The sequence below is a fragment of the Lampetra fluviatilis genome, chromosome 38 (assembly GCF_964198595.1).
Source record: "Lampetra fluviatilis chromosome 38, kcLamFluv1.1, whole genome shotgun sequence".
Taxonomy (NCBI): Eukaryota; Metazoa; Chordata; class Hyperoartia; order Petromyzontiformes; family Petromyzontidae; genus Lampetra; species Lampetra fluviatilis.
In genome coordinates, this window is record NC_136312.1 from 3,108,961 (window position 1) to 3,132,898 (window position 23,938).

Here is a 23,938-nt window from a genome sequence, read left to right on the forward strand (position 1 = left end):
CATTGTTATGCAAGTCCAAGTCGAGTCGCAAGTCATCAAATTCATGACTCGAGTCTGACTCGAGTCCAAGTCACATGACTCGAGTCCACATCTCATAGGTGGGACAAAGTCATTGTTATGCAAGTCCAAGTCGAGTCGCAAGTCATCAAATTCATGACTCGAGTCTGACTCGAGTCCAAGTCACATGACTCGAGTCCACACCTCTGGTATATAGTAGTGTAGTGTATAGTGTAGTGTATAGTAGTGTAGTGTATAGTGTAGTGTATAGTGTAGTATACTAGTACAGCACTAACCGCTGTGTTGGAGAGCCAAGCCACGACATTTACAATCTGAATCCATGTGACTCAGATGTTGACAGTGAATGGTCGCTGTTCGCCTGTTTGAGACTTAGGCTCTCAACAAAGCTGTCTGGTGTGGACCAATCAGCTTCAAAGTCAACGCATCATCACACACTACCAGAGCATGCTTTTGGTTGCATGTCCACCACAAGTACCGTGTGGTTAGTACAGACATGATTCCTCGCAAAAGGTTTCTGTTTGGTGATTTGGCATCTCAACACAACTCCTGTTTTATCGACAGAAAGGCTAAAACCTATTCTTATACAGATTCCGATTGTGATGGCGACTCGGCGCGCATGCGCGTTGAGGCGCACTGTGGGGAGTAGTAAGATGGCGGCCCGTGCCTAACGGGAGTAGCAAGATGGCAACTCATCGCGCATGCGCATTGAGGCGCACTGTGGGGAGTAGTAAGATGGCGGCTCGCGCGCTGCACGGCAGTAGTAAGCTGGCGGCTGGTCGCGCATGCGCGTTGAGGTGCACTCTGGGGAGTAGTAAGATGGCGGCTCGGCGCGCCTCACGGGCGTAACAAGGTGGCGGCTCGGCGCGCATGCGCACTGTGGTCGCCGTGCAGGTGCTACAGGAGTAGCAAGATGGCCGCGCCCGCAGCGGCGTGGTTCCGCGCCTCGGCCTCGCTGCTCAGGGCTCGCGGTTCGTTCCCCGCTCCGGGGAGACGCGGCGGCTCCCTGGTCGACGTGAGTTTTGTATTCGTGGCACCCGCGAGAGAGCGTCCGTCCGCTCCTCCTGTTGCGGCGCACTGCTGGTGCTGCCGTGAATGTCATTGGCCCCGCCACGGGAATGAGGAATTGTCACCGCGGGAGTTAAGCGCCGTCCCCGTGTTCGCCTTGAGCGGGGAGACGCGGAGAGACGCGGTGTGGCGCGGGTTTCACGGGGCCCTGCGGCTGTTGCTGCCACCCCGCCATCGGTATAGGAGGTCGCGAGTTGACATTCTGGGCTCGGCCCCGGGGCTCAATATAACGGGTAGCAGCGTGCGTGGAGTCAATTTGTGGATTTTGTTTAATGAAGGGAGACGGCAGGCATATCCCCACCCTGGTAATGTGGAGTTTCCCGTTATAGCTCTCAAGCATTTTGATGAAACTGTTTGAGAAGGTCGCGTCGCTGGCTCGCGTCACCTGCCCCGTGACCTCACGGTGACCTCACGGGGCCCCTCGGCGCGGGGGCGATGTTGCTCGCGGTGCCGGTGCTTCGTATTGATGCTGCTGGCGATGATGATGCTGTCCTTATGGTGATGATGCTGTCGTTATGGTGATGATGCTGCTGTGATGAACCTGTCATGATGATGCTGCTGGCGATGATGATGCTGTCCTTATGGTGATGATGCTGTCCTTATGGTGATGATGCTGCTGTGACGAACCTGTCATGATGATGCTGCTGGTGATGATGCTGTCCTTATGGTGATGATGCTGTCCTTATGGTGATGATGCTGCTGTGACGAACCTGTCATGATGATGCTGCTGGTGATGATGCTGTCCTTATGGTGATGATGCTGTCCTTATGGTGATGATGCTGTCGTTATGGTGATGATGCTGCTGTGACGAACCTGTCATGATGATGATGCTGCTGGTGATGATGCTTTCCCGGTGATGATGATGTCGTTATGGTGATGATCCTGCCCTGTTTATGATGCTGCTGGTGATGCTCCTTCTGGCGATGATGCTGTCCTGTTGATGATGATGCTGGTGATGAACCTGTCATGATGATGCTGCTGGTGATGAACCTGTCATGATGATGCTGCTGGTGATGATGCTGTCCTGTTGATGATGTCATGTTGATGATGCTGGTGATGAACCTGTCATGATGATGCTGCTGGTGATGATGCTTTCCCGGTGATGATGATGTCGTTATGGTGATCATCCTGCCCTGTTTATGATGCTGCTGGTGATGCTCCTGCTGGCAATGATGCTGTCCTGTTGATGATGATGCTGGTGATGAACCTGTCATGATGATGCTGCTGGGGATGAACCTGTCATGATGATGCTGCTGGTGATGATGCTGTCCTGTTGATGATGTCATGTTGATGATGCTGGTGATGAACCTGTCATGATGATGCTGCTGGTGATGATGCTTTCCCGGTGATGATGATGTCGTTATGGTGATCATCCTGCCCTGTTTATGATGCTGCTGTTGATGCTCCTGCTGGCGATGATGCTGTCCTGTTGATGATGATGCTGGTGATGAACCTGTCATGATGATGCTACTGGTGATGATGCTGTCCTGTTGATGATGTCATGTTGATGATGCTGGTGATGATGATGTCATGTTGATCATGATGCTGCTGGTGATGATGCTGCTGTGATGATGTCATGTTGATGATGATGCTGGTGATGAACCTATCATGATGATGCTGGTGATAATGATGATGTTATGTTGATGATGTCATGTTGATCATGATGCTGCTGGTGATGATGCTGCTGTGATGCTGTCATGTTAATGATGATGCTGAACCTGTCATGATGATGCTGCTGGTGATGAACCTGTCATGATGATACTGTCCTGTTGATGCTGTCCTGTTGATGATGTCATCTTGATGATGATGTCATGTTGATGATGATGCTGGTGATGATGATGTTATGTTGATGATGTCATGTTGATCATTATGATGCTGCTGTGATGCTGTCATGTTGATGATGATGATGATGCTGGTGATGAACCTGTCATGATGATGATGCTGGTGGTGATAATGATGCTGGTGATAATGATGCTGGTGATAATGATGCTGGTGATAATGATGATGTCATGTTGATGATGATGCTGGTGATGAACCTGTCATGATGATGGTGCTGGTGATGATGATGTCATGTTGATGTCATGTTGATGATGATGCTGGTGGTGATGATGCTTATGAAGTCTTTTTGCTGGTGATGGTGCTGACAATGGTGGTGCTGGGGAAGACAATGCCACTGGTAATGTTGCTGCTGGTGGGATGTTGTTACATTTGAAGATGATGTTATTGCTATTGGTGAAGTCACTGGTGGTAATGATGACGAAGAGGCTGGTAAAAATGTCACTGCTCGTGTTCATGGTGCGAGTGATGATGTTGCAGCTTGTGAAGGTGATGAAGTTTCTGCTTTTGTTTTATGTAACTGATTATTAATTTGGTCTGTTGTGATGATATTGGTGACATTGCCACCGTTTCTGCATCTGTAACTGTCACCCCACTTCGAATCAAAAAGATGCTGCTGTTGATGATAATTTTACGACGTCTGCCGATTAAGATAATGCTGCTGCTACGGTTACTGCGCGTGAGCGTGCAGGCGTGCGTGCGCGGAACAGGCGCCTGGCTGAGCTCCCGGCGCCCGTACGTGGCCGCCCGTCCCGGCTCCACCGTGAGCGGCAGCAGCGGCGGCGCCGCCGACCGCCTCTCGGAGGAGTTCCTGGCCCAGCAGCTGCGAGACTACGAGCTGGGACGGCGCCACCTCGCCAACATGATGGGCGAGGACGAGGAATCCTTCACGCAGGAGCACATCGACGTGAGGAGCAACGCACGCACCACGCATGCACCACGCATGCACCACGCATGCACCACGCATGCACCACGCATGCACCACGCATGCACCACGCATGCACCACGCATGCACCACGCGCGCCGCGCTGCTACCGAGACGCTGTGCCGGCACTGCTGAGGGCCCAGACCGGGAGTCTCGCTCGGTCTCAATCCGTTCATATGGGCCGGGTCAACGTCACTGAGCGAGGACCCCCAGCGATCCTCGGTTCAAGCTCAGGGCGGAGTTTCGTTGGGAGTTCTACTGAGCATGCACCGTTGACTATTTAGTCTCAATACCTAGGCCTGGTCCTTCATATCTCAGGGGTGATGATGTTGCCACTGAGAGTCACTGTTCAGGTTCTGGGGTTGGATTGTGCTCACCCTCCACAGCTGATGAATATTCCCAACGGGAAAACACTTGGTATAACATCTATTTAGAAAAACCTCATTGATTCTCAAGACTCGTTTTAAGGAGGTGTCTGCGTCAGGATGTTTGGACAAGATAATTTTAAGGAGTAAAACACAAATTGTCCGTAGAGACAGTTTTATGGTCCCACTCGTTCTCCTGTCGTCTCCGGGCCAAATTGCAACACAGTGAGTCTGGGAGTCTCAGCATGTGTGTGATCCACTACCTCTACAGGCATACATCGCACCCACCCTCGTCCCATATACACCGTGCAAGCACTTCAGCTATGCCGGCCAAGTGTTCTGACAGCCATTAGAGGTAACCACAAACCTGGGGTTTGAACCCGGGTCTTGTGAGTTCATGGTCCATGTGACTGGCACGGCCGTGATGAACCACTTTTTTAAATCCTTTATATTAAGTTCGCTTGCTTGCTTGCTTAGGACCGTGCAAATCTTTCGGTCGTTTTTTAACCCACTTCCCGTGATCCAATCGAGCTGACATTTTCCACACAGACTCGTTGTGCGTGACAATTAATGTTCGTGAAAATGTTTTTTCAAAATTTTACACTGTTTAGGACAAAAATATATTTAATTACCAATTGCTTAATGGTGCAATGCAATCATCTGACCCATAGGTGGCAGCCATCTCAAGCCAGAGGACGAGAGGACTCTAGCCGCCACGCATATAAAGGATTTATAGTGAAAAACTTTGTTTTTATGGGTTATACTTATTGAAGCTGATCTCCCATAGCAGTGCCAAGGTGTGCAATTGAGGGATGCAGTACAAAGACTGACGCTGTTTGTTTCTCTTTCAGAAAGCGATTGAATATCTCTTCCCCTCGGGGCTGTTCGAGAAGAAGGCCCGTCCCATAATGAAGGTATTGTAACTCGTATCAAAAATCTCGTTTGTTGTTTTTCATTCCGCACTGTGTGTGTACGTTCAAGTAACTGTGTGTTGATGTCAAAGGTCAAAGTGTCTGTGCTCAAATGAACTGGAACAGCGCTCATTTCTATTGGTGCTTCTGAGCCAGTAGTGGAAATTCCTCCTTCCCGTGATGTTTCCCGGTCCCACAAGTTAATGCTTATTTTATCAACCTCAGAGGGATGATGGTCTGAATGGATATCTGAATGGGTTGCAAGCACGGTCTATGGTGCTTCCTGACCTGTTTGGTGTAGAGGGCATTTCAGCAAATTATTGCAACACTAAAAATCAGTGACTTTCCCATGCAGAGACAGGCCTTCTCCATAGAAACAAGCAAGATCACAGCCCCGTGCTATACTCTCAGCTGACCCGAATGGTTTTTATAGCTACAGAGGTCTGTTTCTGTGTGTGTATTGTATTTATATTGCGTAGCGGTCGGCACACTACAACCACAAAGTAGATATCCCTACTCTTTCGTTCTTTCGGTAAAGTCACGTAGGTATAAAATAAAAATAACTCGCGACGTTCCGGGCGCAACACAAGCATCCGTCATCAGGTTTTGCTTTCCCACCTGACGACGGACGCTTGTGTTGTGCCCGAAATGTTGTCATTTATTTTATTTTATACCTACGTGACTTTACCGAAAGAACCAAAGAGCATGGATTCCTGCAGTCACGAAAGCTTCAAATCAAGATTGATATCCCTAGTTCGATTCCCATCCAGAGCTAACATTAGTGGTTTATATCTGAACTGGTTCTGGGCCTCCCCTAGTACCTTGTGCAATGTGTAATCATCAGCACTGGGGAGAGAGAGGTGGCCGTTTATGGTGGTGGTAGCCACACCATCTCTCCGTGCGGAGTGGCGGCATTAACAGGCACTCGTTAACTTGCACCCAGCAGAACAGCCTGTGAGCACGATACAAGGAATCGTTGTCTCTGTTATACACGCGGCACCAGGAGAGAAATGGGAAAACCCTTGGGTGAGCTTGAGAGGCGTTATGAGCCGAGACTACGTCACCTCACCCAAAAAATTCATTACGTATCGTAATACGGTTAGTCCTCGCTTCATAGATGTTAACACAATGCATTTTTGCTATAGCGCATTCCGTTGGGGAACACTTTTCACACACCGCGGAATGCGCATCGTAACGCGATATCTGAGCGGTTGACCACAAACTAATTTTTTGAGCTGCGTGGCTGGGCGGTACGATACTGTACGCAGAATGATACAGTAATTTGGCGGCGTTCCCTCCGTTATTTTTCCCCACAACTTACTATGTGTGCATACGTAAATCTCGGCAAATAGTATTGTTTTTTTTATTCATGGGGAAATTGTTTTCGCTTAACGTTATTTTTGCTTAACTCGGCACTTTTCAGGAATGCATCTACCACTGATGATGAATCGTCATACTCGAATTGTAAATGTTGTGGGTTTACTCTCCAACACACCGGTGTGCTGTACCAGTAATGAATTGGCATGTTCTGTTTCTGTGACAAACCTTACTAATTGGCTGTGTCGGGTGGTGGCGGGCTTTAATGACACATTTATATTTACGCGATTTAACCCAAAAAAAACCTCATGGATCTACCACCGTGTTAAGCGAGGACAAACCTGTACCGGAATAATCGCATCCGAGTGAATGTTACGCTCATTTACGTTCCATTTGTTTTGCAGCATCCAGAGGAGATATTCCCCAAGCAAAAAGGTACGGAGGCGGAGTCCGTGGTTGGATATTTACATTTGGCGTTTCACCCAGAGACACTGAAAGTCACCTGAACAACAACGCAGCAGCACTCCTCATGCTCAGACGCCTCTTATCCCCAATTATTGTTTCTTGCGGGGGCTTGGATGATCTGTGAATTGTTCCACTGGCAGGCTATTTCTCCCACAGTTATAATAATGAAACTGTTGTATGTTTTTAGAAAGCTGTTTTATTCATCATGCAAATTGCATCTCGGATCACAGCCGTAGGATTTGTAACTCGCGCAGATTTCGCACGGACGCGCGGGGAACTTCAGGCAAGCGAGAAAGCGGCAGCGCAACAGCCGCTAACCAATAATTGCCCAAGCTCTGGGGTCCTATATTCAGATTTTAGACTTAATTTGGAGCTTTCGTGACTGCAGGAATTACTCTTAGGTTCTTTCGGTAAAGTCACGCATTAAGAGAAAATAATCAATTAAATACTAGCATACGACGTTTCGATTGCAACACAAGCAATCATCATCAGGTATAAATGAAATAGAAACACAAATCTAGTATACTTAGAAATGTAATGTAATACAACAGAGAGTCGGATAACATAACAGTCAACACCCTACCTGGTTGATTACGTTCTTCCTGAGAATGCTATTTTAGGCCAATCGATTAATGAGCGTTGAGCATTTATACGCTCATAGGAGGAAGGAATGAATAAAGGGAAGCCGTTTCCATCGTCTTTTTATTAGTGTATAAGGAGAAAGAGTTATTGAACAATAGCTCGGTTGGCTACACACGGGAGCCAATCGATTAGCAGCTCACCCTGTTAGCCGCTAGATTGTTAATAAGTCATTAAAGTTTTTTTTGTTAATTAAGCTAATAGGCTAAACACCTCCGCTAATTCGCTGTTTGGTCTGCAGCAGAGTCCACGTGTCTAGACAGGACATCCAAGTGGTTAGAGAGAGCCCCAGTCAAATGATCATCAATGCTCTTGAGATATGGGTGTGGATGTGTGCATGTGTGTGGCGAGTGGTTGCCTAGCGGTTGGAGCACTGCGCTATGAACACGGCAACTTGAGTTAGACTCGTGGCCTGGTTTGACATCAGTTGTGAGTGATATCGAAATTGGTCCTGCTTTAAATGAGTACCTTGTGCGGTGTGTAAACATCAGCATCTTCTTGTGTGCCACGCAAGCCTGAATAGGTGTTCACTAACATCACTTCGGTTCTGTCGGTAAAGTCATGTAGATAGAAAAATAATAATTAAAAATAAAGTAAATAAAAATAATAATAAACAAAAATCCACTAATGTAGACTGTAGCCTGGTTCTTAACCGGAGTGAGTGTACTGGCAGTCTATAATGTAGACTGTAGCCTGGTTCTTAACCGGAGTGAGTGTACTGGCAGTCTATAATGTAGACTGTAGCCTGGTTATTAAGTTTGGTGAGTGTACTGGCAGTCTATAATGTAGACTGCAGCCTGGTTAATAGGCTGGGTGAGTGTACTGGCAGTCTATAATGTAGACTGTCGCCTGGTTATTAAGTTTGGTGAGTGTACAGGCAGTCTATAATGTAGACTGTAGCCTGGTTATTAAGCTGGGTGAGTGTACTGGCAGTCTATAATGTAGACTGTAGCAATGGTTAATAACCAGGCTACAGTCTACATGAGTGTTTTTTTATTTTATTTTAATTATTTTTATTCACTTTATTTTGTATTATTATTTTTCTATCTACGTGACTTTACCGAAAGAACCAAAAATATGAATTCCTGCAGTCGCGAAAGTTTTAAGTTAAAAGTTACTTGTGTTTATTGTTCGTGTGTGTCTGTCCGTGTGCCTGTCCGTGTGCCTGTCCGTGTGCATGTGTCCGTGTGCGCGTTCCCAGTCATCCAGTGGGGAGAAGATGGACGTCCATTCCACTACCTCTTCTACACGGGGAAGCCCAACTACTACACCCTCATGCACGTACGTACCTGTGTGCTCGTACGCACGTGTGTGCTCGTACGCACGTGTGTACACGTACGTGTGTGCTCGTACGTACGTGTGTGTCAGAGAGCGTGTGGGGTGCGGTAGTGCAGCGGATAGCGCGCTGCACTACGAACCAGGCAACCCGATTTCGAGTCCCGCTCATGCTTAATACCGTTGATGGTGATCTGAACCGGTTCTGGGCATCCCCTAGGTCGACTCAGCCTTAAATAAGTACCTGTTACCACGTGGTAAACACCAGCACTGGCAAGATAAAGGCTGACGGGCGTGGTGTTGGCAACCCACCCACTTTCAGCGTTCAAAGGTGCTCGTAAACAGCACTTGTCCCAACACCCTGTTAAAGCTATACGGGGGATCTTTGTCTTTGTTTGCAGGACTTGTACTCCCAGATGCTGCAGGTTGAGGCTGAGGAAGACAAGATGAGGAGCAAAGGTTACACGTCCGGTGACGCTAAGCCTGTGTAAGAGTCGCACCACAACAACAACAACAACGCCAAGAGCAGCAGCGGCTGGGTGGTGGCGCTGTGGCAACGCTCGCACCACGAGAGCAAGAAGTCCCTGGGTTCAATTCCCGAATCGGGCGCCGTTCTGCGTGGAGTTTTGTACGTCATCTTCCCCCTGTTGTGTGCGTGTATGTTGAACTCTGTGTACCGTGTGACGCGGCACGGTGAGTTTTCACGGTGTGTCTCACCGCTGTGTACCACGGCGCGCTGTGCTCCGTGTGACGTGGTGCGCTGCGTACCACGGTGAGTCTCACCGCGTGTCTGCCTCCTGCCGTGCGCAGGGCCCTGCCGAGCAGCCGCTGGGTGACGCAAGAGGAGCTGGAGCAGTCGCTGAACGAGCAGCTCAGCGAGCACGACGTGCGTGCTCATACTCCCCCCCCCCCCCCCAACGTTTACCGTGCATTGTGGGTTCACAGGCCTCCCCCTTGGGCTCTCGCCGTGCATTGTGGGTTCACAGGCCTCCCCCTTGGGCTCTCGCCGTGCATTGTGGGTTCACAGTCCTCCCCCGTGCGCTCTCGCCGTGCATTGTGGGTTCACAGGCCTCCCCCTTGGGCTCTCGCCGTGCATTGTGGGTTTACAGGCCTCCCCCTTGCGTTCTCGCCGTGCATTGTGGGTTCACAGGCCTCCCCCTTGGGCTCTCGCCGTGCATTGTGGCTTCACAGGCCTCCCCCTTGCGTTCTCGCCGTGCATTGTGGGTACACAGTCGTCCCCCTTGCGCTCTCGCCGTGCATTGTGGGTTCACAGGCCTCCCCCTTGGGCTCTCGCCGTGCATTGTGGGTTCACAGGCCTCCCCCTTGGGCTCTCGCCGTGCATTGTGGGTTCACAGGCCTCCCCCTTGCGCTCTCGCCGTGCATTGTGGGTTTACATTGCTCTCAGAGGCAGCCGCCCCTCGTGAGATGCCTGGAAGTTTGGGGAAGCGGTGATCTTGAGCTGGAGGGGCGGGGGTGTGGGGAACAGGGTAGGCAAGCTTGTAGAATGAGGTTGATGTGGACATGCCTCTACATATATGCGCGTGTATGTGCCTTTGTGTGTATATACACGTGTGTGTGCTCGTGGAGTGGTGGCATAATGGTTAGCGCTCTGCATTGTGAACCCGGCAACCGGAGTTTAGTTGCCGGCCACAGCTAGCTAACATTTGAACTGGTCTGGGGCCTACCCTAGGTCTACTCGGCCTTAAATGAGTACCTGCTTCGGTGTATAATTATCAGCACTGGGAAGACAAAGGTGGCGAGGTATCTGCTATCTAAGTGATCTTTGCCATTTGTGCGTCCACGTGCGAGTTTTGTGTGAGTTTATTAAATTTTTGGAAGAATGCTTATTTTATAATAGAATTGGCCAACACTCAACTGTGAGTTTCTCCTGAAAACAAGTCTTGAGACTCGTAGGAGCTTTTCTGAATAACTTGCACCGCCCCCTTGTGCGCTATGCCGGCCTTCATAGGCGCTACTCGCTAACGGCACTTGCTCCAACGGTCTGTCGAGTTTAACACGTAGGCTTTCGCGACCAATATTATTCATAATAAAGGTTTTTGGGTTAGATTGCGTTGACACGGCCAGACAGTAAAAAATGTGTCACGTTTACAAATGACAAATAGTTCACTACTTTAACCCACCGGTGTGTTGAACGGTCTGTTGATGCTACACGCGGAATCTGTGTCTGTGTTGTGTGCGCGTGCGTGCAGTACGCGCGCTTCGTGCGGCTGGGCGAGCGAATCGCGTCGCAGCCGTTCCCCACCGAGGCAGCGCGCGAGCAGCTGCTGCGCTTCCGGGTGGCGCTGCAGGTGCAGTCGCAGCAGCAGGAGATCCCGGAGCGACGCGCGGACCAGGAGGGGCGCGCGTACAGCGAGGCGCTCGGTAATCACACGCACGCACACGCACACACGGGCAAAGTTCCCCCGCACAGCCTTTAATAGATTGATGGGGAAAGTGCCGTTATCGAGCACCTAATAAGGCGCGCATTCTTGTACACTTGTGCACACACACTACCGCACGTACACGCACTCACGTGCGGACAATTCGAGCCATGCACACACACGCACCTACATAACCACGCATACTTTCACACATATACACACGTAACCAACCGTGCTCGTCACATGCGCGGGGGAAGGACGACAAACTTGCCACGGCGCTCAACACCGGTATTTAGCGACCGGACCCGCGTCTTGGTTTCCGTCGACTCTTGCCGCCTTGGCCGGGCGTGCGATTGAGCTCGCGAGTGTCTTCGGGCCTCCGCAGGCTTCCGGAAGAGGGCCCGGGCCAAGGTGACGCTGTGGGAGAGCGGGTCGGGGAAAGTCACCGTCAACGGACTGGGACACGTCGACTACTTCCCCCAGCTGCAGGACAGGTGGGGACCCGACCCACGTCTCCACGCGTGGCACGCGGCCCCAGTGTGCCAAGTGGCCAGCAACAGACAGCACAGACAGTACTCTCCGAGTTCTAGTCGATAAGGGCATAATGCGTTTGTTGAAGTGAGCGATATTAAGTTGGGAAAAGAGACGACGGGAAGGAATTCCCAAGCGAAGCAGTGGGAGGGAAGGAGCAGAGATGTGTGGTGAGTGGTTGGGTCAGTCAGAGTGGATGAGTGAGTGGGTGAGTGTTGTTGTGGTCTGCAGTGTGGTGAGTGGTTGGGTCAGTAAGAGTGGATGAGTGAGTGGGTGAGTGTTAGTGTGGTGAATGAACATGGTGGAGGAATCGATGAGCAAAGGTCACACGGGAACATGAATACGCATCACCACCCGGGGGGGCAAACGTCTCGTGTGCCATGCCGGCTTGCTTTCTAACAGCACTCGCCCCGACGGTTGCAAAGGCTACGTGGGGGACCTTTGTCTCGGTGTGCGTGACGCAGAATGCAGCTGATGTTCCCGCTGCAATTTGCGGGGCGTCTGGGCGCGCACGACGCGGAGTGCGAGGTGAGCGGCGTGGGCAGCTCGGCGCAGGCCGGCGCCGTGCGCCACGCCCTGGCCCTCGCGCTCACCACCTTCCTGGAGCCGCACCTCATCGAGAGCATGCGCAGGGGTGAGTGGGAGAGCGAGTGAGTGTGCCAGTGTATGTAAGGGGGTTCGTCTTTGTGTCTGCCGTGCCGGCCTTAATAGGTGCTCGCTCACAGCACTTGCCCCAACAGTCTGCGAAGGCTATACGGGGGATCTTTGTGTGAGTGAGTGTGGGGAGCAGTAGTGTAGCAGTTCGCACGCTGCGCTGCAAACCCAGCGGCCCCAGTTCGATTCCCGCTCACGGCCAACATCAGTGACGATTATCTGAACCGCTCCTGGACTAGGCCTCAAATTAGCACTTGGTGCGATGTGTAAACTTCGCCACTGGAGAGACAAAGGCAGCCACGTGTGGTGCTGGCCGGATACCCCCTTTTTTGCCGTGCCGGCCTTTATAGGTGCTGCTCACTAACGGCACTTTCCCCAACAGCCTGTTAAAGGCCAGGCGTGCACGCTAACGCGTCTGTGTAGCCCCTGCAAGAGGCTGAACGCTGGGTCTGTTGGTTCAATGTTCTTTGCATTCCAAGCCTGGGTCTGACTCTTGTCTCTCCGCACTCAGCCGGATTGTTGACCAAGGACCAGAGAACGAAGGAGAGGAAGAAGCCGGGACAGGAGGGCGCTCGCCGCAAGTTCACGTGGAAGAAGCGTTAGCGCTGCCGCCTAGCGCTGCCGCTAGCGCTGCCGACGCGCTCACAGGGACAGCTGGCGCCCACTGGGCCGGTCTCCACAGCTCCCGCATTGCAGCCGCTCCCTGTTGCCACTTGCAGCGTGCGTGAGGATTTCTTCTTTTAACAGAGCCAAGCACGTACAGCGTCAGCGGTCTTTGCCAAACGATCCCAATGCTGAGAATGTAGCTGCCAAGTGGCTCGATCGGGATCACACGCGCCAGCAGCGGGCACCCATTGCCGTGACAAAACGTGACAGGACCCTGCCGCTGAAGACTTGAACTTCCTGCGGCGCGGGTAAACAAACGTAAAAATAATAACTACAGGAATGATTTTAATAAAAAGAAAATCGAGCAACAACTCCGTTGTGTGCGTGTGTGTGTGCACCTCGCTCGGCTGTGTGATGCGAGCCGCCCTGCGCGCGGTTAATAATCGTAGCGGTGCACAAGCACTACCAACAATAACAACAGCGCGCTCCTCTGTTGCAGCGCTGGAGAGTCGGTGACTTTTCGGGTCATGGGCCAATTCATAGAACATTTCTGGCAAGCGTCAAAATAGTTTGAGGCTTAAATAGTGAGAAAAGTTAACACGTTTGTGAATGTAGGAGGAGGGCGTTGTTTATCGTGTTCATTTCTTCTGTCTGCCCGGTTGGTTTGGGGTGAGAACTGCTCTTTGTGTTTAGTTTATTGTCCTTGCCCCGCACCTCCGATTAGCGCGGTTGGCTATGTACGGCGTGTGAGAACTTCACACAACCACTCTCCTGGTGGTGGCCTAAGTGGCATGGACCACACACACGAGGACGTTGTCTCGACGCATGGCGGATACACAGGCAGAACGCTGTGCAGTGGGAATCTCGCCAGCAATCCGCAATAACCACGTGAGGTGCGCCCACTTGTGAGCGGAACACGCCTATGGCAATTAAAATGGCATTTAACACGGCGTGCGGTTACAATCCCTATTTTAAATTAACGGTCAAAAAATGCCTTTCTTGAGTTGCAGTCGAATTAAACATTTTTTACAAGGTAAAGTCCACTAAGCTATAGAGATCTTTTTCAGAAGCGACCTGGCCACAAATGATTGCTCAACAAAGTGGCTCATCACGTGCAAATGCACATCAGCCAAATACTCTTAAAACGCACGTTTCTCAATGTGGAGGGAAAACCCGGATGGACCCGGAGAAAAACCCACGCCACCACGGGGAGGGAGGGAGGCACGCAAACTCCAAATACACAGCAGCGGGCGTCAGGATGGGGACCGAACCCACGACCTCCTGCGTGCCGTGCGAGGTGGTTAACATCTCCTAGTCACCGAGGCGCCCCACAGATGGCTTTGCCGTTGAGGGCACTCGCTGAGTGCCGCGAGAGTGGACCACAGCCGGTGCCGATCGCGCGAGGCAGTGCCCCCCCCCCTCGTGGCGTCACCAGGGGGCGCTCACCCGGTGGTCCGGAACGTTGCGCTGTTTGGATAAATAACAATTATCATGTTTAACGTTTAACACGTAGGAGGCTTTCGCGACCAATATCCATTAGAGGTTTTTGGGTTAGATCGCGTAAATACACACCGGTGTGCTGTACTAGTGACGAATTGGCACGTTTTGTTTACGTGACAACCCTTACTAGTTGGCTGTGTCGGGTGGTGGCGGGTTTTGACGACATATTTACGCGATCTAACCCAAAAACGTCTATTATGAACAATTATAATGTTCTTTGACCAAAGTTTCCCAAGTCGTGCGTGACGGTTCGAGCCCCGCAGCCTAGCCCTGTATCGGCCAAACAGCAGCACATCACCGCGCTGTCCCACTCGCGGATACGTGGAAAGGTCGGATACGTGGGCATCTACACAGTGACGGCTACGTGACCGTGCACAAAACACCGCACTGGGTTCCCCATTCGGGTTAATGACCTCAACCCGAGTCACCAATGATGGCAGATTTTTCTTATGACACTTGGTTCTTCAATGCAATCGGCCGAGTTGAACTGTGAATGGCAAAAGTGTGCATTGTTTCTCGTGTTTAATTTGACAGAGAGCTAAAGTGTAATTGCAGTGAGAGACGGCGAGAGGTACATTTGTATGAGAGCACACGCGCAGGTTACTGACGTCGTTAAAAAGGTGCAGAAAGGTCAAAGTGGGAGTGGGCAGGTCGCGTCACTGGAAGAGATGAAGGCCGCTGGTTCCAGGGTAATGGAATGCATCCGAGAGGAAGCGAGTCGAGGAGATGGAGAAACGAAATCGGGGCATACTCTTAGGTTTTTTCGGTAAAGTCACGTAGGTAAAAAATAAATAATAAAAATAATAGAAATAAAATAATAAATCACGACATTTCGGAGGCAACACAAGTCTCCGTCATCAGGTGGGACAGTCACCTGAGGACGGCTGCTTGTGTTGTGGCCGAAACGACGTGAGAATTATTTTATTTTTATTATTTTATTGTTAAATTTTTATTATTTCCCTTCTACGTGACTTTACCGAAAGAATCAAGAAGATGAATCCCTGCAGTCACGAAAGCTTTAAATGGAAATTTAAATTTACTGTATCAAGTTTTCCGAAACGTGATTTATAATTTTATTTCTATTATTATTTTTATCATTTATTTTTTTTACCTACGTGACTTTACCGAAAACACCTAAGAGTATGAATCCTTGCAGTCACGAAAGCTTCAAATCTAGATATCGGGGCAGACGCCAGGCGGATTCTTCCATCGGAGGAACGTGAGAGATGGCGGTAACTTGGGGAGGCCTCCGTGTATCAGTCGTGATCACGCCGATGGCGAGCGGAAGCCACTCCTTGCAGAGCACGCAGAGAGCTCCCTCCAGGCTGGGCGAGAATTTGTGGCTTCCACGACTCTGGTTTGACACGAGGCTCTGCTGGAACGGTGAGAGCTGCAGGAGGATGCTTTCCGCTCCATGTGGTTGGTTGTTTTTTTATTTTATATACAAAGACAGCGATCACCGCGGAGATGGAGCAATGAAATCTGTTTCACGCGCAGGAGGCAGGCGGTGGCAGCTCTGAACCACGAGGGATGGCGGCGGCTCGGGGGGAGGCCTTCATCCAGCAGTGGAGAGACAATGGCGGATGATGAATTACAAATGCAATACCAAACATTGTGATATTTCAGCCATGTCGATATAATGTTCTTTTTGAAGGGCAGTGTTTTGAATTGCTAGCTGGTGCACTGGGTTTCAGGGCTGCAATTACAGGGATTTCCCATCAACTGAAAGGGAATTGCCGAAATAGCTCGGCAGAGTCAATGGGGCTTAAAGTCAATTCCGGAATTGCCTATCAAATGAATGGTGCTTCAACGCAAATTCTGGAATTGCTTATCAATTGATGGCAAATTCCACAATGGCTTGCAAACTCAATGGGGCTTTGAGGTAATTGTGAAACGGCAACACCTAGATTAGTTCGGGATCAAGGTATCGCAAGTCGGCTGTGATGGATACGTTCAGTGCCGTGGGAGATGAAGGGTTGTATTAAATCGTGCTCTGCGTGTGTTTTATGCTCCAGTCGTGGTGCGGGTGCCTTTGTGTTGTTGCGTGTTTGCACCACCAAGCCGGCAGTCTGCCGGGGTTGTCATCGATTTCTTCCGGGCTTTGCGGGAAGCAAAGAGCGGCGGTAATAATTAAGCCTCGAAGCAACAACCCCCTGGGTTCGACTCCCGGCTTGGGCGCCTTGCCGTCTGGAATTTAACATGGAGCGTAGCGCTAGAATAAGCCGACTTACGTGGCAAACCAAAACTAATTGCGTTTTTTTTTCTTCCTCTGTGTGTGTGTGGTGGTAATTGGTGACTGAGCTGAGACCATCGTGAAACTCCCTGCACTTGAGAACCCAGTTTAATTACGCGTGATGAAAACCTGGGATTGAACTCGGGGTCTCTGCGCTGCTGGGTCCAGTCGTCTGGCCCGGCTGTAACAAATCATTCTCTCGGTTGGCCCAGAAGCCCTGTCGGGACTTGCGGTTTGAACTCGCTCGACAGCTGAATATGTTTTATTCATTTGACGATTGATTTTTGTTGTGATGCTGGTGCCGTGCGCGAGTCTGCTCGTGGCCCCGTCAATAAAGTGAGGGGTAATTAAGGAAAGTCATTATAAAGCATAGGCCGAGGAATTTTAATTGGTTTCCGTAATTCTCTTAAGCGCCGGTCACGCATTGCACTGGGGTTGCTTCTAATGGATGCGCCGCCACTTGTTTTCAATACAGATCTAATTTTTAAAGATTTATGGGTTCAAGTCACTAATCCCACGTCTGTGAACAGTTGATCTGTTTTGTGTGATCAGTCCGGTGATTGAGCCTCTTGGTCCGTTCAGTCACAGATGCAACACCTCCCCCCATCCCCGTCTCACTCACTATACTCACCCAGACCTTTGATGCTTCTGAGTATGTTTATACCGATAACATTATTATTCCATCAGCAGCATCGGCGCCATCTCCAGCAGAAGAGAACAACGCATTCTGGCGCAGAGACCGATGTGTCCGTGTAATACGACTACGACTAATAATGCAATTTACACAATAATTCACGAACATAAATCACCGTTACTGAGGCGTGGAGCCAAGCTCGGTGCCACTCGGAAGCCAGGCGAAAGAGGTGGGGGACTTTCAATAAAGAGGTGCAACCTTTAAGAACCCCGTGGCGTATTTAAGTGAATGGTAACAGTCGGCGTTGATTGGAACGCTGCTGCGAATGTGCAGATAGGTGATGGCCGCGTTCCAGACGGAGGGGGCTGGTTCCTTGGTGGAGTCTAACCACACTCGGTCATGGCAGGGTGGGTTAGTTTTAACAAGTAACCAGTCGATGCTTACGTGGTGTTTTGCAATCCATATGGAATCCCCTATTCGATTATCTCAAAGCAACGTAGTCGCATCACCGTTAACGGTTGATTTGGATTGTTATGCAGCAGCAGCAGCAGCAATAGTCCCGGTCAACATCGGCAACAGAAACACACACACAGGAGAAGTGGCCAACCATCCTGTGGCAGGACCCTCTTGCAAACGAGTCACGAGTCTCGGTGTCAGCCCCCCCCCCCCCTATACAGATTTGAAAACAAAAACTCGTGGCGCTGGCCCTGGTGCTGAGTCTCCCGCCTCATTGTCGTCATCGACGCGGCCTGGTGACCATTTGAACAATCGGTGACGAGTCCGCACACACGAAGGCCTCCATTCTCCACGTGCGAGTATTCACAATGCATGGCGACGCCATCGCAGCTGACGGTTTAAATGCAGACCGCCTCGCCATCGCTTTCTCTTGCCACACCCCGCAGCCTCATCACCACCACCACCCGGCTCTAGACCGTAGGTCCCCTTTGCTCTCAAGCCTTTGGGTGTCCACGCTAATGCCGAGACTCGGTTAACATGTCCTCCACCCTCCACACGTATCCCATCCATCACAACCTCCTGCCATGGAATTGTTCGCATCTTCCACATGCAGTTATCGTCAACAAGCCAGACGCTTCTGGTTGCTCTGTTCAAGCCGAGCTGCCCGAGGCGAACGGTGACACAGACGTTGCCTCTGTACGTGGTTTACAACGGGTGACTCGTTACACGACCCGGTTCTATTTACACCACGGTGGTGTGCGAAGCTTTCATCTTTGTAAGTTGGCGAACAGTGACACAGAGGAATTGCAGATCGGCTGAACCGGGCCGATATAAAGAGGCATCGTAAACAGGGGGAGGTTTGCTCCATTGAGAACGTGCAAACAGGAACAGACATTTTGATTGAAAGCTGTCGTGACTGCAGGGATTCATATTCTTGGTTCTTTCGGTAAAGTCACGTAGAAGGGAAATAATAAATGAAAAAAATATAAAAAAAAATTCTCACGACGTTTCGAATGCAACACAAGCAATCATCATCAGGTGTGAAAACCACAGCAAGAAAATTTGATTTTTATTGTTTGATATTTTCATTATTTTATTATTTCCCTTCTACGTGACTTTACCGAAATAACCAAGAATAGGAACAGACATGGTTGTTCCTTTCGCTGGGAATGAAAGCAAGGTCAACGTTTCGGTGCCTTCGCCTGGCTCGTGATTGTGGCTTGGGTGCTGTGTCAGCAAATTCGAAGCTGACGAGTGAAAGAAATAGGAGATGTAAATTTGAATGACTAATGTCAATAACGAGCCAAAGTGTCTCACCGTCACGCGAGTTTGCTTGACACACAGTGGCACTTATTTAAACGACCCCGGAGGGATGCTGGGTTGAATCGATCGGGATTTCAACTCGAAGCTTTATGACTGTTGATCCAGTGCTCCGACTGCCCGATATCAATATGGATTGGGCGAACACCTGCACAGCATACCGATGCTTGCGAATGTGTGATTGACAATCTGTGACATTAACATTTGTTCGCAATCATGTTTGATGCTAATGTGTGCACATTAGTGAAGATTAATGATGCGTGAGTGAGTCGTACAATGATGTGCCCAATGGAATGAGAGACACTTTTATTAAAGCCGCCGGTCTTCGTCCCAACGGATCGACTGGCACATGCCATGGAAATGTAAAATCCCCACCAGTGTTTCATGGAGACCCTTCGAACATTGACTCCAATGCACCTATGTGAATAGCAACTCTGAGTGTTATGGCCACACTGAGTATCACACCTTTTCATAGCCCCAGATATGCCACCCTCACAAAGGCAAATATCCCCCGTATAGCCTTAACAGACTGTCGGAGCAAGTGCTGTTTGCGAGCACTATGACACACATACACAGGGCACTCAAATATACAAAGATCGCTCTCGCAGAGAGAGGATGACTCGAAGGAGGTGTGAGGAACCGCGAGCGAGGGACAGGGCAGCAGCAGCAACAGCAGCAGCAACAGCAGCAACAGCAGCTGCAACAGCAGCAGCAACAGCAGCAGCAACAGCAGCAGCAGCAGCAGCAGCAGAAGCAGCAACAGCAGCAACAGCAGCAGCAACAGCAGCAACAGCAGCAGCAGCAACAGCAGCAGCAGCAGCAACAGCAGCAGCAGCAACAGCGGCAGCAGCAGAAGCAGCAACAGCAGCAACAGCAGCAGCAACAGCAGCACAGCAGCAGCAGCAGCAGCAGCAGCAACAGCAGCAGCAGCAACAGCAGCAACAGCAGCAGCAACAGCAGCAACAGCAGCAGCAGCAGCAACAGCAGCAGCAACAGCAGCAGCAGCCACGCGGTCAGTGGCACCATCAACAATTCCCCGCGCTCTGCGGTCCTCTCATTGGAGCAGCACACCACTGGAACGACCCCCAGAGACAACCCGCAGTTTCGGCTCCACCACTACATTCAAGTCACAACTCAACAACAACAACAACTCATCTCGTTGCACTTGCATACAACAACTAACTCACGGCCACCACTTGCTTTTATCTCCATATTTTAAACAACCCTACATTGCGTGTGTATATATTTCTCTGACTCACTTGCAGTATCGAATTGTCTATTTTGGGGGTTGGCGCTGTGGGTGGCAGATTAGTGCCAGGAAATGCGCCTCGTGTTGAAGCAAATCTTACAGCGACTTGACTCTCCACAGTAATGGAGTCATCGGTATTTAATGAGCGGTTACGTGTGCGCATCCGAAGACAGCCCACGCGTGCGAGGGGGGAACACTCTATCCCGTACAGACGGGGTCCACCGTAGGTTTGCCGTGTCGGCCTCTCCCGGCGAGCTACGGAACGGGACCTGAAGGGAGTTTCTCGGCATCTGCGTGTGATCCAGCAACCCTCGCTGCCGCTGCCTCCCTGCGCACGGTGAAGGATCGTAAGCAGTAGGGCTGGACGATTTGGGGGAAAATATCTCATTGCTTTTTTTTTTGACAGATATTGCGATTACATTTTTTGAAGTCAAGCTTCAGTTCAATAATCACTGTGTAATAGATTTAAAACATGTGGTGGAGCATTACCACATGATACCATCAAATTATGAACTGCTCTATATATTTAATGCAAGGATGAGAACTTAAAAGACATGCATTGCTTCCAACGTATTTATTAAAATGTTCTAATTGAAATAGAACAATCAAACATAGAACAATTGATAAAGTTAAATAAATAAAGTTATAATAATAAAAACAATTCCATAAAGAAAGTAATACGACTTTTCAAATCTCAAAAAATCGCAGCCTTTGCGATTCGCCAATCGCATTCTTTCAAATTGCGATTAATCGATTTGAAATCGATTAATCGTTCAAGCCCTCGGCCAGGCCAGCCGCGTGCAGCAGTGCAGCCGACACCGTCGTAATGCCTCGGAACGACGTCGTCGCCACATCCGTCTCGCTCCTCCTGCGGCACGTGGAGGAGCGATCCGCGGTCGTCGCTCCGTCTCCGCGGTGGTGGTCATCATCTCGGACGCGTCATCCCCCCATTGGCTGGTGATCCGTCTGCACCATCGCCGCTCCCACAGCCCCCTGCCCGTGTCTCTCAGGGCGCGTCTCTGGGCGCTGTAAGTTGGCACAGAAGGTAGGGGGCACGGGTGGTGCATCTGCCAGTCATCTCGGTCAACCCACGGCACCTGACTCCATCCCGTGACCTTCCTGCCAGCGGGCGTTCGACACTTCACGTGACCTTAAAGGTGCACTTAGCCTGGCACAAGCGCCGTGGTGATGTCACGGCCACCGAGTGGCGAATGGCGGTTGTTGTTGTTGTTGAATGGTGGTTGTTGTTGTTGTCTCCTGCTGCCCGTCTTCCACGTTCTGTCTCGGTTGGCGCTTCTGCAATCTTCTCGGCGACCTTGTCAGATGCAGCTCCGCCGTCTTCTTGGTCCACTTCCCGTGTCGATGGTCCACGCGACAGCTGACCGTGTGCACTGATTGAAAAGTGTCACATGCAGCAGCAGCGTGCTGTGTTCGTATACAAACCCACCGCTATCAACCCGTCACGGATTACCCCGCATTTCTTGTACATGGAAATTGAGTTTTCCGGTTCATACGGCGTACATCCGTTTTAATACGGGCACACAAAATTGTGTTTTTTCTCTCTGTTTGTGTTTCTCCCTCGTGATGGGACTTTGTCGGATGAACGTTGAGGTTTAGAAGGGCACGAGGTGACCAGGGCCGGATTAAGGCACGGGGGGCTTTAGGTGCTGCAAGCCCATGGGCCTTCGCCAGCTGGAGGCCCTCCAGAGATGATGTGAAAAGTGATTTCGTTTGTGAACGCTGAATTTGATTTGTTGTTAGCCTTGTAAAAATACATTTTATTTGCCTTTAACTCTTGTTTTCCTTTTGAAAATATTACTGGGGGCCCTGACAGTACCCTGTAACCCAGGGGCCTACACAATCTTCATCCGGCCCTGGGGATGACCAATGAGGTCTGAATTGGTCTTTGGGGGGGGGGGACACCCCCCCCCCCCCAATATTCAAGTATGCTCAAAATGTCCCCCCCCCCCAATATCTTATCGATAAAATTGATTTCTGTTGATATGATTGTGGTTATGGTTGTACTTTATTAATCCCTATTACATACAATGAAACAAGAAAAGGTAAAAAATAACAAAAAACTGCAATGTAATATTAATACACTATTAGACATTATTGTAAAAAAAAGTCCATCTTATGTGTTAGTGAATTTTTTAATATTTTAGGCAGGAAATGGCAGGAAATTCGTTTTCGAATTTAGATTTTTTTCTGGGGGGGGGGGGGGGCCCAGACCCCCTGGAAGATTTCCCCCCCCAATGTTGACTCCATGGCTACGGCCTTGCTGTAATACGTTCGGCACTGATAAGGGGTTGACAGGCATGCAAACCCCACACACACGAACACTCATACACACATTTACTCATCATATACGTACATACTGTACATAAATACAGTGATCCCAACATAGCCTTTTCACACATTGTTGGGGCCAGAGGTGCTGTTAGCGAGCACCTATCAAGTCCGGCACGGTACAAGAGAGGGCTGGCTGTTGCCAGCACCACGCCCGGCCGCCTTTGTCTCCCCAGTGCTTTATTCTTTTTGACACCGCACCAGTCTGTCTCGACGGTCACGGCCCTGGCATCGCTCGCCACTGATGTGCGCCGTGTCCCTGCAACTCGAATCGGCGATCTCCATCGGCGACTTGTGTAGGAGCAGCCGCTCACCACTGCGGCCAACCGCTCAGACGCAGGCGGCGAGAGGACACGTGACGCTGCTTTGCGCTTTGCGTGGCAGCAATAATAAATAAAGAATCATTACGACCACGGCGATGATTGCAGAGCAGCCGTGGATGCGGCGACGTCGTGGTGGTGGTGGTGGCTGTTGTTAACGCGTGAACTTATTCCGCTGCCGTTGCCTGGTAAGCAGGCCAGCCAGTGGGATGTGCTGATGCTGCTGATGATGCTGCTGCAGCTGATGATGATGATGAGCATCAGCATCGCAGCTGCAAGGACGGGAGCAGCAGCAGCACATCGCAGCGGCACACAGCCGCGAGCAGCGAGCCAGGGAGAGGTCTGAGTCTCTGAGAGCGAGGGGAGTGGAGAGAAGAAGAGGGGGTTAGAGACAGCGGGAGACGAGGTGGAGAAAGGCGAGCGAGAGGAGGAGGAGAGAGACGGTGATTCCTGAGGATCGAGCAGACACGGAGAGCGAGAGAGAGAGAGGCAGGGGAAGCGGAAACACTGTATAGGTAGAGCTGAGAGGGGGAGAGAGGCAGGAGGAGGCAGGCGAGAGGCGGAGAGAGAGAGAGCCGGGGAGAGAGCGGGGAGAGAGAGCGGGCAGCATGTCTGGGTCTGCAGGCGGAGATCTGTGCGCGCCCTCGTGGAAGAAGCAGACGGAGGACATCACGGCCACGTACGAGCTGCGAGAAGTGCTGGGCACGTGAGTCCTCGCCTACCCACTCACCTACCCACTCACCTACACACTCCTTCACCTACCCACTCCATCACCCACTCACCTACCCACTCCATCACCCACTCACCTACCCACTCCATCACCCACTCACCTACCCACTGCATCACCCACTCACCTACCCACTCCACCACCTACCCACTCCATCACCCA

The 23,938-nt window shown here is 50.7% G+C and overlaps 2 protein-coding genes across 3 annotated transcripts in view; both read left to right on the forward strand.

Moving 5' to 3' along the window:
* The first annotated feature begins 905 nt into the window (after nucleotides 1–905).
* Nucleotides 906–13,352, forward strand: MRPS9 (mitochondrial ribosomal protein S9). Its single transcript, XM_078874035.1, has 11 exons — nucleotides 906–1,030; nucleotides 3,611–3,826; nucleotides 5,061–5,123; nucleotides 6,842–6,872; nucleotides 8,743–8,822; nucleotides 9,218–9,303; nucleotides 9,627–9,702; nucleotides 11,027–11,198; nucleotides 11,583–11,691; nucleotides 12,193–12,362; nucleotides 12,894–13,352. Exons 1-11 carry the CDS (start codon nucleotides 929–931, stop codon nucleotides 12,983–12,985), a joined length of 1,197 nt encoding a protein of 398 aa, XP_078730161.1. The 5' UTR covers nucleotides 906–928; the 3' UTR covers nucleotides 12,986–13,352.
* Nucleotides 13,353–23,051: 9,699 nt separating this feature from the next.
* The window catches only part of LOC144945556 (calcium/calmodulin-dependent protein kinase type 1-like), a 94,739-nt gene continuing 93,852 nt past the window's right edge, over nucleotides 23,052–23,938 (forward strand). Inside the window, exon 1 of one of the 2 annotated variants that reach the window (XM_078874038.1) lies at nucleotides 23,052–23,755. In XM_078874038.1, coding sequence (XP_078730164.1) covers nucleotides 23,658–23,755 — 98 coding nt within the window. In that variant the 5' untranslated portion in view covers nucleotides 23,052–23,657. The remainder of the gene's footprint in view (nucleotides 23,756–23,938) is intronic. The other variant, XM_078874036.1, reaches the window with a different exon arrangement.

Coding starts and splice junctions, on each gene's coding strand:
- MRPS9 (XM_078874035.1), top strand. CDS start 929: ATGGCCGCGCCCGCAGCGGCGTGGTTCCGCGCCTCGGCCTCGCTGCTC. Junction 9,304..9,626: donor TCCGGTGACGCTAAGCCTGT/GTAAGAGTCGCA, acceptor TGCCGTGCGCAG/GGCCCTGCCGAGCAGCCGCT. Junction 12,363..12,893: donor CATCGAGAGCATGCGCAGGG/GTGAGTGGGAGA, acceptor CTCCGCACTCAG/CCGGATTGTTGACCAAGGAC.